The 14,538-nt window shown below is 37.2% G+C and overlaps 2 protein-coding genes and 1 long non-coding RNA gene across 3 annotated transcripts; all 3 read left to right on the top strand.

The window, feature by feature from the left end:
* Positions 1 to 5,713: 5,713 nt before the first annotated feature.
* LOC130470147 (uncharacterized) lies at positions 5,714 to 8,278 on the top strand. The gene has a single exon (XM_056839759.1). The coding sequence runs from the start codon at positions 5,714 to 5,716 to the stop codon at positions 8,276 to 8,278; it is 2,565 nt and encodes an 854-aa protein (XP_056695737.1).
* LOC110795521 (serine/threonine-protein phosphatase 7 long form homolog) lies at positions 8,136 to 11,809 on the top strand. Its single transcript, XM_022000532.2, has 5 exons — positions 8,136 to 8,274; positions 8,385 to 9,300; positions 9,398 to 9,485; positions 10,614 to 11,045; positions 11,137 to 11,809. Exons 2-5 carry the CDS (start codon positions 8,390 to 8,392, stop codon positions 11,674 to 11,676), a joined length of 1,971 nt encoding a protein of 656 aa, XP_021856224.2. The 5' UTR covers positions 8,136 to 8,274; positions 8,385 to 8,389; the 3' UTR covers positions 11,677 to 11,809.
* Positions 11,810 to 12,571: 762 nt separating this feature from the next.
* On the top strand, positions 12,572 to 14,353 carry LOC130469631 (uncharacterized). Its single transcript, XR_008930030.1, has 3 exons — positions 12,572 to 12,707; positions 13,629 to 13,687; positions 13,876 to 14,353. It is a non-coding gene; the product is annotated as an uncharacterized lncRNA (long non-coding RNA).
* The last annotated feature ends 185 nt before the right edge of the window (positions 14,354 to 14,538 follow it).

Raw genomic sequence — 14,538 nt, forward strand, 5'->3', positions numbered from 1 at the left:
AGATCACGAGGCTTAACATTAAAATTCTGGTCATTAAGAGCACCTGCAAGGACAAAACAATCACCATAATATATACACTGTAGTTCTATAAAAGCATTGAAGGTTGCACAGTCTGTTTCCTATCAAAATTCACGATTAATTTGATTGAATGAGAGTGTGGGGAAAAAAATTAGCGGGAAGAGAGAGACAATATAATAATTGTGGGATCATTCCTAATTTAGAAGTGTAACAACTAATCTGGGACGGACGAAAAAGGAAAGTGTAACAATTAATCTGGGACGGAGGGGGTAACATATTATATACATCATTCTCCATTAATTCATAATATAAAGTAGGTCTTGCAGCTCTGTTTATTTAGATATATTATTTTGCATATATATAGTATTTTGGAGAATATAACCCTATTATACCTCCGTTGTCTCCAACAAATTTTTATCTGAGCAAAATATGGTTACAAGAAAGTCAACCCCAACTTTCTCGTGTTTTCAATCAACACTTCCTATTTTTGATGGTGAACATTATGACTACTGGAGTAGTCAAATGCAAACCTTTTTTATATCTCAAGATTTATGGGAGCTCGTGGAAGATAGCTATGTAGACCTTCCCGAAAGTGCTAATGAAGCACAACAAAAGATATACAAGGAAAATTAGAAAAAAGATGCATTGGAATTACGATATAGTCATGCATTCGTGTATAAAAAAATATTTCTCCTTTTGTACGAATTAAAAAAAATCTAAAGATGTTTGGGATACATTAGAGAGAATTTCTTGGAAATGAAAAAGTTGTTGCAATTAAATTGCAAACTTTATGGACATATTTTGATAACTTTGAGATGAAAAAGACAGAAAACATCCAAGTATGCTTTTCACGAGTCACAGAGATAGTTAATCAAATAAGATGTCTCGTTGACACCATAGAAGAAAAGAGAGTTGTTCGGAAAGTATTGAGAAGTATGGTCGATAGTTATAATTCTGCCGCCTTTATAATAGAAGAGTCTAGAGACTTGTCATCACTCACAATGCATGAGTTGATGGGATCCTTGGATTTAATTCACAAGAGCAAAGATTGAAAAGAAATACAAATGTTGATCAGTCTGTTGACTAAGCATTCCAATCCCAATTGAATGTATCAAACAAACAATACCAAGGAAATTCAGAGAAACGAGGAGGAAACCAAAGAGGGTATAAGCATGGAAGAGGTCGTGGTACCCAAAATTTTGGTCGTGGTCGAGGAAGAAGTCGCGGGCAATACCAAATATCAACAAAGGTCAAATAATTCTTGTCGTATTTGTGGTAATTCTAGCCATCAATCATCTAAATGCAATCATAGATGTAAGAGATGTCGAATCTAAATCATTCTCAAAAAAAAGTTGTTGACATCAAAATGAAAATGATGCAAATGAATCAAATTTTACCATAAATGGAGAAGGTGATGAACAACTATTTCTTACGTGCATACATGCACAAAATAAATCTGATAATATTTGGTTTTTAGATAGTGGATGTAGTAACCACATGACAAGAAATAAAGATTTGTTTGTCAAATTGGACACGAATACTACCAATCAAGTCACCTTAGGTGATGGTAAAAAGGCGAATGTCGAAGGAAAATGGGTCATTGTTGTCAATGGAAAATCAAATGATACAAAATACATATATGGTGTTCTTATGTATCGAATTTGGCACATAATCTTCTTAGTGTTGGGCAACTAGTCCAAAGAGGATACGCAGCAAATTTCAATAACGAAGAATGCATGATATTCGGCAAGAAATCTGGTACAACATTGGCAAAAGTACAAATAGCTAAAAATAAAGTATTTCCAATTCACTTGCCACAAAAAAGGAAGTTGGTGTTGCAAGCAAATGTTATGGATGAATTTTATCTATGGCATTTACGGTAACCAAAAAGGATTACATCTATTAAAACAAAAAGACATGGTGGTGGAATTACCAAATATTGATAGAAATCTTCAAGTTTGTGAAAGATGCATATATGGCAAAATGCACGCGTGCCATTTCCAAAAATTCATGGAGATCCAAAGCTCTTCTTGAATTAGTACATGCAGATATATATATATGGCCCCACAAGAAATCCTTCTCTACGGAATAAGAGGTACTTTTTGTTTTTTGTTGATGATTATACCCGTATGATGTGGATATATTTTATCAATCAAAAGTCAGATTCTTTCAATGTCTTTCTTCAATTTAAAGCACTGGTTGAAAGGCAAAGTGGATATATGATAAAAACATTGAGAACTGATAGAGGGGGTGAATTTATATGTAAACCTTTCATGGAACATTGTAGAGATGAAGGTATAAGAAGACAATTGACGGTCTCAAGAGCACCTCAACAGAATGGTGTAGCCGAAAGAAAGAATCGCACAATTGTTGAAATGGTTAGAAAAGTGATGGAAGAGAAAGGATTACCTAAAATTTTATGGGCCGAAGCAATAAATAAAGCTATTTACATACTCAATCATTCTCCAACTAAATCAGTTCGTAACAAGAATCCTTATGAAGCTTGGAACGGTGGAAAACCTGTCAGTAGTAATTTGAAAATCTTTGGATGCGTTGCATATGCCTTGAATAAAGATCAAGGTAAAGATAAGTTTGATCCCAAAAGACGAAAATATATTTTTTGGGATACAGTAATGAATCAAAAAGGCCATCATATCTTAGATCCCAAAACTAAGAAACTAACAGTCTCCAGAGATGTTATATTTGACGAATCTGAATGGAAATGGGACGATGAAACCATTCAAAGACAAGTAAATATCCATATACAAGAAGAAGCTAACACTTCATGTGGACTATCTCCAACAACAATAAATGATGCTATAAACACTCCTTAAAGATCGACTGCTTCTAATACACAAAGAAGAGAAACATTTTCATCTCCGATCTCGAATCAACCAGGAAGAGTACGAAAAAGACCTTTTTATTTAGATGATTATGATTTCTCATTATCCAAAGAAAATAATATGGCTACATTTGCTTTATTTGCATCTGAACCTTCTACCTTTTAAGAGACATCAACAGAAGATGTTTGGATAAAAACAATGGATGAGAAGATTTCAACGATTGAAAAAAACAAGACATTGGAACTTGTTGAATGTCCTAAAGATAAAGGCGTTATTGGTTTAAAATGGATCTATAAAACAAAACTAGAGAATTATGGGAATATTCAAAAGCACAGAACAACGCTTGTTGTTAAAGGATATGCTCAAAAGCCGGAGTTGATATCAATGAGACATTTTCTCCAGTAGCTCGTATTGAAACAATCAGAACGGTGTAAGCCATAGCTGCACAAAAAGAACTCTTGTGTATTAGCTTGATGTGAAATCTACATTTCTTAACGGAGTGTTAGAAGAAGAAGTGTATGTAGAACAACCACAAGGTTATGAAGTTTCAGGGCAAGAAGAAAAAGTTTGTCGTTTGCGAAAAGCACTCTATGGACTTAAGCAGGCTCCAAGAGCATGGAATAGTAGAATTGTCAAGTATTTTATGAATAATGGATTCAAAAAGAGTCAAAGTGAACCATCACTCTATATTAAAGAAAACAATGATGGACAATTTCTCATTGTTTGTATTTACGTTAATGATCTTATCTACACTGGAAATGATGTGAAATTCACTAATGAGTTAAAAGAGTCCATCATGCAAGGATTCAAAATGACGGACTTGGGGCTCATGAAGTACTATCTTGGAATCCAAGTAAAGCTGACCAAGGGAGAGATTTTCTTTAATCAAGAAAAATATACAAGGGATCTTCTCAAGAAATTTCACACGGAGATTTGCAAACCTCTGGATACTCCTATGGCATTGAATGAAAAATTAATTCAATGGAGCTAAGAAAGTAGATGATAACATATACAAAAGTTTATTAGTAGGTTCCCTACTATACTTAACTCATACGAGGCCTGACGTAGCTCAAGCAGTGAATATGGTATCAAGATTTATGAGTAATCCTAGCAAATTTCATTTTGCTGCTGCACAGAGGATCTTACGTTATCTTCAAGGTACCGTGAAAGTAGGCATACGGTACCGAATTGAATAAAACGATGAATTAATTGGTTATATAGATACTGACTGGGTTGGATCAATAAATGACCGCAAGAGTACGTCAACTTACATTTTTCTTTTTATGCACTGAGATAATATCATGGCATTTGAAGAAACAACAAAATGTAGCACTATCATCAGCAGAAGCTAAATATATGTCAGCCAATGAAACAGCATGTGAAGCGGTTTGGTTAAGAAGAATTTTAAAAGAATTGGGTACTAAGCAAGAAAACCCAACAACAATATTTTGCGACGATATGTAGGCAATTGCTATGACGAAGAGTCCAGTGTTTCATGCTAGAAGTAAACATATTGAGATTCGACATCACTTTATACGTGACTTAGTCACTGACGGAGAAATAAAGCTTGAGTTTATTAATATAAATGATCAACCACCATATATGCTTACCAAAGCAATAACCATAATAAAATTCAAAAAGTTCAAGACTATGGTGAACATTGCAAATTAAGAGGGGAATTTGCGAGAGATTAATTTAGCAATGTTATAATATTAGGCTAACGCAAGAAAAGCAAACACTAATAATAGAAATAGTAAAAACAACATAAAGTTCAGGCGTACGATAAATTGAATTTCCTAACTCTCTTATTTTAGAGCGATTTCCGTCAATAATGCACAAAGATAAGTTAATTCCCAAAATACGTTACTTTTTTTGTTAATTCCCACCATACCGTCCACGTCAGCATAGTGAACCGGTTCTTTTTTTTTTAAATAAGCAGCGCAAAACCGCTATCTGAGATAGCGGTTTATGGGGGTTAACCGCTATCTGAGATAGCGGTTCCTGTTTAATGAACCGCCATCTCAGATAGCGGTTCCTGTTTAATGAACCGCCATCTCAGATAGCGGTTTACCACTTATCACTTACCTCCAGGAAGCAAATTCAAAAAATCAAAAGCACAAAAAAAACCCCGCTTTGTTCTGCGTCTCTCTCTCTGTCTCCGTCGTCCCTGTTTCTCTCTCCACCGGCCGGCTCGCCGTTAGCCGACCTCATTCCTCGCCCTACCTCCGGCCGTCGCGTCGAGCCTCCTCACCCACAACGGATTCTCGAGTCTCTTTCTCACCCTTCTCCATCGTTCCTCCGTTTCGAAATTGTTCCTCAGCCCTTGCCGGCTGTCGGACCTCTTCCTCACCACCACTAGCCGTCGAGCCTCCTCATCAGCCACCAAAGCCGTCGAGCTTCTTTCTCACCCACCACCGGTCGTCGGTGGTTCGAAATCAGGTAAGCCCTAATTTTTTTTTGAATTAATATATTTGAAGCTAATTATTAATTCAGTAATAATCGTTGCTATGTTTAGGTTTGTTTGATGATGTTATTAGGAAGATCATGCTTATGTTTGATTGATGAGTTTATGATATGATTACCCTGAATTAATTGTAATTTTTTTTATTGTTAACGTATATCTAACCGCTATTTGAGATAGCGATGTTATGAATTATATTATTTTAAAGTGATTATGCTGTGATTTTTATTTTTTTGAATTATTTCTGATCTTTGATTCGTTTTAAGCTCTTGAGTTTTTCAATTTGGAATTTTAGTCTTCAATTTTTCAAGTTCAATTGAATTGAAATCAGATTATGATGGCCCAAATTAGGGATTTCATATTATTAATCATATTATTTTTTGTTTAGAATATGGAGTTGCCAGACTATCCTATTTATTGTCATTGGGGAGGGGAAATTTTGCAAAGTAGCGGTGATGTTACATATAAAGGAGGAGAGCGAAAATTTGGGTTTGTCAATTGTCAAATGAGTTATGATGAGGTTTTGAGTAAGGTTTATGATCTTATGAGATGTGACTCGAGATATGTGGAGTTGAAGCTACTAATGAGGTATCCAATGATGTCCGGTTCATATGAAGCCATTCCGTTGGATGATGACAATTCTTTAAAAGCAATGTTGATTGCTATGTCTCAAACAAAATCAACCACAATGCAATTGTTCATCGAGCAACTTCCAAAGCAACCTGAAACTCAATCCCACTTGGAATCCTTTCATGAAATGGATTCATGGGCGAGTCCATTTCCCTACTTGCCCTTGACAAATCAAAGTGGGTTAACGGGTTCATTCACAAGAATGCTTACGGATGAACAATATGCTAGTGAACACATTTTAGAGCTCACTTCTCCAACTCAAACACCACATGTAGAAGCTACAAATGGTGATCCATCTATGATACTTTTCGATTCTCTAGATCAAATATGTGTTGATTTTTTTGGAGATGAAGAGGTTGGGGTGGATAGTGATGTTGATGAAGATGAAGATACACAAGATGCTAATGACAAAGCTATAAGAGAAAGCGCTCCATCTCAAATTTTCAACAATGTTGCAGAGTTGGATCCGATTTTGCTTGATTCTTGGAGGACTTGGTCCAACAACCACTCTTTCGATGGTGAATTTGCTATTGGGCAAGAGTTTGATTCTTCGGCGCAATTGAAAGACATAGTCAAAGGTTATTCCATAGCTAAAAATCATTCATTTAAGGTGTTGGAGAGTGAGCCCACAAAATACGTAGTTGAGTGTAAAAGAAAGAGTTCATGCAAATGCTCATGGAGGTTACGTGCAATCAAGGATCCTTGTCTTGCTTCATTCAGAATTGTGAGGTATAATGGCCCCCATGCAAGTAATTGTTTGGGTGACATAAACTCAATCGATCATCCTCTTCTCTCCTCTGATTTTGTATGCAATGAGATAAAAGATCTTATTCGTGCCGATCCTTCTTTGAAAATCCGTGTTATTGTGCAAGCGGTGAAAGTTAAGTTTAAGTATACCATCACTTACAAGAGAGCTTGGTCAGCGAAACAAAAGGCTATTGCAAGCATTTTTGGTGATTGGGAGCAATCTTACGAAGAGTTGCCTAGGTACATGCAAGCATTGAAAGAATCTAATCCAGGAACCGTCGTGGAATGGTGTACCTTGGCTTCTAATGAAGGTCCTTCTGTTCACATTTTTTTTAGAGTGTTTTGGGCATTCAAGCCTTCCATCGATGGTTTTAAGCACTGTCGACCCCTAATCACCATAGATGGAACTCATTTGTATGGTAAGTACAAGGGCACGTTACTCATAGCCATGGGTACAGATGCGAATTCTCAATTGTTCCCTCTTGCTTTTGCTATTGTTGAAAGTGAAAATGGTGAGAGTTGGAAATGGTTCATGAAATGCATTCGGCATTTAGTTACTCAGAGGGAAGGTTTATGTGTCATTTCTGATAGACATGCAGGGATTTTGCAAACAATGAATGAGGTCAATAGTGGGTGGGAGGAGCCGCGTGCCCACCATCGATTTTGTACTCGTCACCTTGCCTCTAATGTCAACACTCAGTTCAAGAATGCTTATGTGAAGAACCTTTTCGGAAAAGCCGCAGATGCTCGTCAAAGAAAGAAGTTTGATTACTACTTGGGAAGAATTGGTGAATTGAATGTTGAAGCTCATAAGTACTTGATGGATATTTCTTCTCATCGGTGGTCGATCCACCATGATGGTGGTTTTAGATATGGCGTGAAAACCACAAACATGTCCGAAGCTTTTAATGGGGTGATGAAAGGTGCTCGTTGTTTGCCGATAACCGCCCTTGTTCGGATGACGTTTTACCGAGTGAACTCCTACTTTGTTACAAGACGAGGTTGGGGTAAAAGGAGAATTGAAGAAGGCCACGATTTCGTTGAGAAGGCCACAACAACAATTGAAATGAACATGGCAAAATCTGGTGCTCACGAGGTCCAAGCCTTTGATCATGAGATGGGGCTATTTGAGGTTACAACTGGACGAGGAGGCAGGGCTTCAGGTAAAGGTGGTAACGTACACACTGTTAACCTTGTAGCCAAAACTTGCACTTGTGAGAAATTAAAAATCTACAAGTTGCCATGCTCCCATGTGCTTGCGGTTTGTCGTTCTCGCAGCTTATCTTATGCTGCTTTCGTTGATCCTTTCTTTACCACTGTCGAGTATAGGCAAACATACTTGAAGAGCTTTCATCCACTTCCTGATGTTCCCTATTGGCCTCATTATACTGGGGTGAGAATAGTTGCTGATGCTAGTAAACGGCGTGGTGTGGGACGCCCAAAGTCGTCTCGATACCCTAATGAGATGGATTCGAGTGCTCGACGCAGTGTCAATGTAAAATCATGTAGCATTTGTCGACGTCAAGGGCATAATAAGAAAACTTGTGCAGCTAGGGGTGGTGTTGGATCATCGGGGTAATAAACTCAGTTTATATTTCTCTTGATGTGTGATTCTAAGTTTAATTTTTGTGCATATATTTCTTTTGACGTGTGATTTTACGATTTCTAATAAACTTCTTTTTCAGGTCTCATGGAGCCGACGATCCATCCCGGCCCACGTGATACTTCGGTTTTGACGTTGCAGGCGGAGCATAGGAGTGAGGATGTTTGGGGAGGGGGTATGGACAGGCTTTTGACGTGTCGGGAGCACGTGCTTGGTTTAGGAGAGTGGGTGATACATGATCGAGTCTTGGAGTTTGTTAGATTAGCAGGGTTCTATGGTGTACATAGATTGGTTGGTGGTGGATTAGCCTTAGATAGGTCTTTGATCACAGCATTGATTGAGAGATGGAGACAGGAGACGCACACTTTTCATTTGGCTGTTGGTGAGGCTACTATTACTCTGCAGGATGTCGCTGTTTTGTTGGGGCTCAGAGTTCATGGGGCTCCTGTCACAGGGGATGGTACTGGGGTGTGGTCAGCTTTAGTCGAGGAGTTGTTAGGGATACGACCAGAGCCTAGTGATGATGGAAAACCTGTTCTCCAGGGTTCATCATTGAGGATGACTTGGTTGAGGCGACACTTCAGTCAGGGCCCCCCTGATGACGCTGCTGATATTGTTTATGAGAGGTTTAGCCGAGCATATATTCTTGCACTTATGGGGTCCATTTTGTTTGCTGATAAGAGCGGTGATGCCGTGCAGCTCGTCTACTTGCCATTGATACGCGACTTGCGTAGAGCTGGGACATACAGCTGGGGGAGTGCGACCCTTGCTTATTTGTATCGACAGATGTGTCGAGCCGCTCGTAGACGATCCCGTGACATTGGTGGTCCACTTATACTTCTGCAGTTATGGTCATGGGAGCATATTCACATTGGTCGTCCGAGGATTTCGAGAGTTCGCGATGCTCCACCTCCTGACCCAGAGCATCCTATTGAGGTCGACGATCCATCTATTCTTGGTACTCAGCATCAGCGTGGAGTGGACCCCTTAGCATGCAGGTAACTTATTTGTTTAACTACTCATTACTACTTCGATAAATCAAGTAATTTGTTAACACTTTACTTTACTAACACTTTACTTTACTTGTTTTGTTAGTTGGCTTAGGGTTCACTTTTCATGTGGCCATACAGCTAGTGGACTCTCTTTCTTTAGGGATGCACTTGACCATCAAAAGGAGACACAGGTATTTAATATCTCACCTTACTAATTACTCAAATGCTTCTTTTGTTTCAAGTTAGGTCAACTTTGGTCAATTTTTGTCAATGTAGGTGCATTAAAGTCAACTAGTTCAACTTTGGTCTAAATTGTCAATTTAAGTCAACTTTGGTCTAAATTGTCAATTTAAGTCAACTTTGGTCTAAATTGTGATTAATTCAAGTTAAAAGCATAAAATGACCTAAATTCAACTAAAATAGCATAAATTGACCTAAATTCAACTAAAATAGCCTAAATTAAATTAGTTAGGTCAACTTTGGTCAATTTAAGTCAACTTTGGTAAACTTTGGTCTAAATTGTGATTAATTCAACTAAAAAACCATAAAATGACCTAAATTCAACTAATATAGCATAAATTGACCTAAATTCAACTAAAATTGCCTAAATTCAACTAGTTAGGTCAACTTCGGTCAATTTAAGTCAACATTGGTCAACTTTGGTCTAAATTGTGGTTAATTCAACTAGTTAGGTCAACTTAGGTCAACTTAGGTCAATTAAGTCAACGAACGTCAATTTGAGCTCCCTCGATTCTACTTAGATAAAGTTATGTTAATTTAGGTTAATTTAGGTAAATTTGTGTTATTTTTGTCTTAAATAGCCTACATTCACCAAAAATTGTCTAAAAATTCCCTTAATTCACCAAAAATTGCCTAAAAAGGCTAAAATCGCATAAAATAGCTTCAATTCACCTTAATTAGCCTAAATCCACCAAACATAGCATAAAAAGGCCTAAACTAGCTTAAATTCACCTAACATAGTCTAGAATAGCTTGGATTCACCTAAAATAGGCTAAAATAGCTTAAATTCACCTAAAATGGCATATAATAGCTTAAATTCACCAAAGATTGCCTAAAAAGGCTTAAGTTCGCCTAAAATGGCCTAAAATCGCCTTAAATAGCTTCAATTCACCTTAATTAGCCTAAATCCACCAAAAATAGCCTAAATACACCTAAACACGCTTAAGTTCACCTAACATAGTCTATAATAGCTTAAAATCACACCTAAGGCTTAAATTCACCTAGAATTGTCCAAAATAGCCTAAAATTGCTTAATTTCACCTAAAATTGCCTAAATACTCACTTTTTACTTATTGTAGATGACTTGGCAGCCATATTCAGAGACGGTACTTGGTTTACTACCCGAGATTTGTAGATGTGATAGAGATATATGGCGCTCAGTTGTACCGTTGATTTGCTTTGACATTGTTGAGTACCACTACCCAAATCGAGTGATGCGTCAGTTTGGATTGGAACAGTCAGTTCCCGTTGCGTGTGACACGAGTGTTGATCTTCATAATGTGGATCGACGGCATAAAAACAAGAAGTTTGAAGAGATGCATCGCAAATATGTGGAGGAGTGGCGTGATCGTGAGAGTCGGATTGTTCAAGGCACTCCTTTTGCCGGTCATCGTGAGAGGATGAAGGAGTATATGGATTGGTATTGTAGCATCACGAGACTCCTCATTACTCCTGTTACACGATCACCCCCCACCACTCATTATCAGCCGTCTTCCTCTGATATTATTTTGGTAAATTAATCCTTGTTCCATTTTCATGTATAATGTTTATATTCATAACTAATGTTGAATTCTAATTATTGTTTCACATTCTTTTTTGTAGTCACATGCATTGGCTGATCTTGCCTCAAGATGCACTCGAGCTGTGGATTCTGCGTTAGAGTTACCTCCCAGTTTGGCCCTTCCTCTCACTCTTGATACGTTACGCAATTTGAGTTCCTCTTGCATTGAGACCTTATCAAGAGTGGGGCAAGAACATATCCTCCAACAATATGATTTAGCCTCGTCTCAGTGTACACCCGACACCTCCACCTCACATGTTTCTCGAGGGCGTGGTTTTCGACCACCACGTGCACGCCCTCCACCACTTACTCCTCCTCTACGCCCTCTAGCACTTACTTCTCCACACCCTCCACCACCACCTTCTCCACGCCCTCCACCACCACCTTCTCCACGCCCTCCACCTCTTACTCCTCCTGCATCTCCGCCAGCATCACAAGTTATTTCATCTCCTCCTTTGCAGCTTCTCACTTACCGGCGACAAAAGGGTTGCTCTCCTAGTCAACGTCCCGAGCCAATTGCCGAGGAGGATGAGTCCTCATTTTCATCGTCCGAGCATTCAAAGAAACAACGTAGAACTTAGATTTGAGCTACATTAGAAATTTTGTGTAATCTTTTGTTCTTTTTGCTAGTATTGGAACTTTTAGAACTTTTAGAAACTCATGTGTCATTATTGGAACGATTGAACTTTTGGAAATTTTTTGTTTGCACTCTTCTATTTTGTTGCATAAGTGTTATGGTTTGGTTGGTTGGTATGATTTGTGGAGGTTATTGGAGTTGGATTACAAACGTTGGAGTTGGATTATAGACGTTGTTGGAGATCTTGGATTTGTTTACAGGTTGTTGGAGTTGGACTATTTGGCAGAAGATCTCAGCCCATTTTCTGGCTGAACACATGGAAACTGCAAGTTTGGAGCAGGGGGCATTATGAACCGCTATCTGAGATAGCGGTTTGGTTTTGAACTAAACCGCTATCTCAGAATGCGGCTAAGTAGTATAAACCGCATTCTGAGATAGCGGTTTAGTTCTAAATCAAACCGCTATCTCAGATAGCGGTTTAGTGTTGAACCGGAAAAAAAAAATTAGTTTTCTCTCTCCCATGCTGACGTGGACGGTATGGTGGGAATTAACAAAAAAAGTAACGTATTTTGGGAATTAACTTATCTTTGTGCAATATTGACGGAAATCGCTCCTTATTTTAGCATTGTAGTATATATATATATATATATATATATATATATATATATATATATATATATATATATATATATATATATATATATATATATATATATATATATATATATATATAGTCCCCTCCAATGAGAAGATCACTAAAATGAGAAGAATGAGAAGCGATCTATACCGTCCAAATCAAAAAAATCCGACGGCCCGCGATCTGTCTGACTAAATGAAACATTAAGGGCAAATTAGTAATTTTTCCGTGTTGAATGACCTTTCCTTAACAATGTGATTTTTCAGAATTCTTTCTCTCTTATCTTTCAGTTTTCTCTCTCCTCTTGTAAAACCTCTGTTGCGCATCTTCGTGTTCTTCAAATTTGTTGATTCTCCTTGCAAATCTCAAGGTTTTTGGGGGATTCTCGTCTTCTTCAGGTACGTATTTGATTTTTTTGGATATTTTTCAGTTTTTGTTACTTTAAATTCTCTCTCTTCGTTCAATTACTCGATAGTTTTTCGTCGATTTTGATGATTATTTTGTTGTTGTTCTTCAATTTTTCTGTTCGTGGTATTTGATTTGTGATCAATTAGGTTCTTAATTAATGTTTTTTTTCTCTTATTCGTGTTTCTTATCCAACTCGGTTGATATTTTCGACTGAAATTTAAGAATTAGGTTTTCGAATTAGTAATTGGTATTAGGTTCATTTATTTTATTAGGTTTTGTGGAATTAAGTTCATTGGATTAAATCTTTCGAATTAGGGGTGTATTGGAGAGCAGAGGTGTGTTTTGGAGAAGAGGATGATGCTGAATTTAGAGATAACATGGATTTTGGATTTTGGGATTCTGGTTTAGGGTGTGGAAATTGAGGATTCTGTTGCTAGAGCTGTATCCCCTTTTTCAATTATCAGTAAGCATCAAAACATAGCAACAACAATTATTTACTTGTAGATTAATGCTAGAATTTATTGGGTTATGTAAAGTTGCAAAATTACAAAAAAAATGGAGCGCATTTTTAGCTCAAAATATTGCACATACGACCAAAAATATAATCTGATCTGTATTTTTTCTTAAGCAATTGGAAATTGAGCAAACTTCATACATCTGATAATTTGCCAATGTTTTGCATAAATTTGCAAATTTCATAAACGTATTCATCTCTCTCTGTCTTTTTTTTTTTTAATTTCTGAGTTTTTTGTATTAGTATTTAGATGATTATTCTGGGTTTTTGTTAGATTCTATTAATAATATCGTAGGTGATTTCATACATTATAATACAAAAGTCTACGCATAAACAAATCTGGGAATTATGGTCACTCAAACAATACTGGAATAAGAATATGGTTTTGCATTGGCAGATCAGGAAGGGCTGTTAGGATGTGATTTGGAGTAGCAGACATACGGTAGCCTTTTATAGGTAACTGAACAGCAACCTTCCTTTGCTTGGTTGCTGGTTTGTGATGTTTAAAGCTTGCAGGCTACCTAGTTTCTTTTGAGATTAAGTAATTCATGTAGTGAGGCATGAAGATGGACATAAACCTTGCATAGTAGAGAGAGTTTGATAAATATTCGACTAATTGTAAGCTAATTCTTTGTGATGAACAGAATGTGAGCTACAAAGAGCAGGCTACAGTTTTAAAATTGAAGTTTCCGAGGTTTGAGGAAGCTTCTTATTAAGTTTAAGAAGGAAGACACCTAAGAGTTCAAAGATATTAGACAGTGATGACTCCAAAAAGTGGCTGCCTACTGTTGATTCCTGAGATCGTTTATATGCGTCAATCAGGATGTTTTGCAGCTGCTGCAGATGGTTGGGATGAGGCCGTTCCACCCCCAACGAGCAGAGTTCCTATTGTTCCCGGTTGTGATGACATATGCTCTTTCAGTTAACCTTTTCTTTCCACGTCTATCTGATTTGGTTTGTGTTTGTTTCTGCAAAATTGTGTAAAGTGAGAAAAATAGGATTGTTAATATAATGAGTTGTAAAGTTATTCGGAAAGATGGTTTCAAATTGTGTTGGTACCAACATGCAAGTTATGCCTATTAGCTCAACTGGTAGAGCTTTGTGAGATTGCACAATGATGTAGGTTCAAATCCTACATAGGCAACTCTTTGTATTTTGCTTATGATATTAGTTCTCTTCTTTACTTTTGAATCAATTCTATTGCAATTAGAATTTTAAAAATATTTGCCATTTGTGTAAAATAAAAAAAATAAGCAAAAATATTTGCTCATTTTTGTAAACTATAAAAAATGAGCAAATTTTTTAGT

Source organism: Spinacia oleracea, chromosome 3 (assembly GCF_020520425.1).
Source record: "Spinacia oleracea cultivar Varoflay chromosome 3, BTI_SOV_V1, whole genome shotgun sequence".
Lineage (NCBI taxonomy): Eukaryota > Viridiplantae > Streptophyta > Magnoliopsida > Caryophyllales > Amaranthaceae > Spinacia > Spinacia oleracea.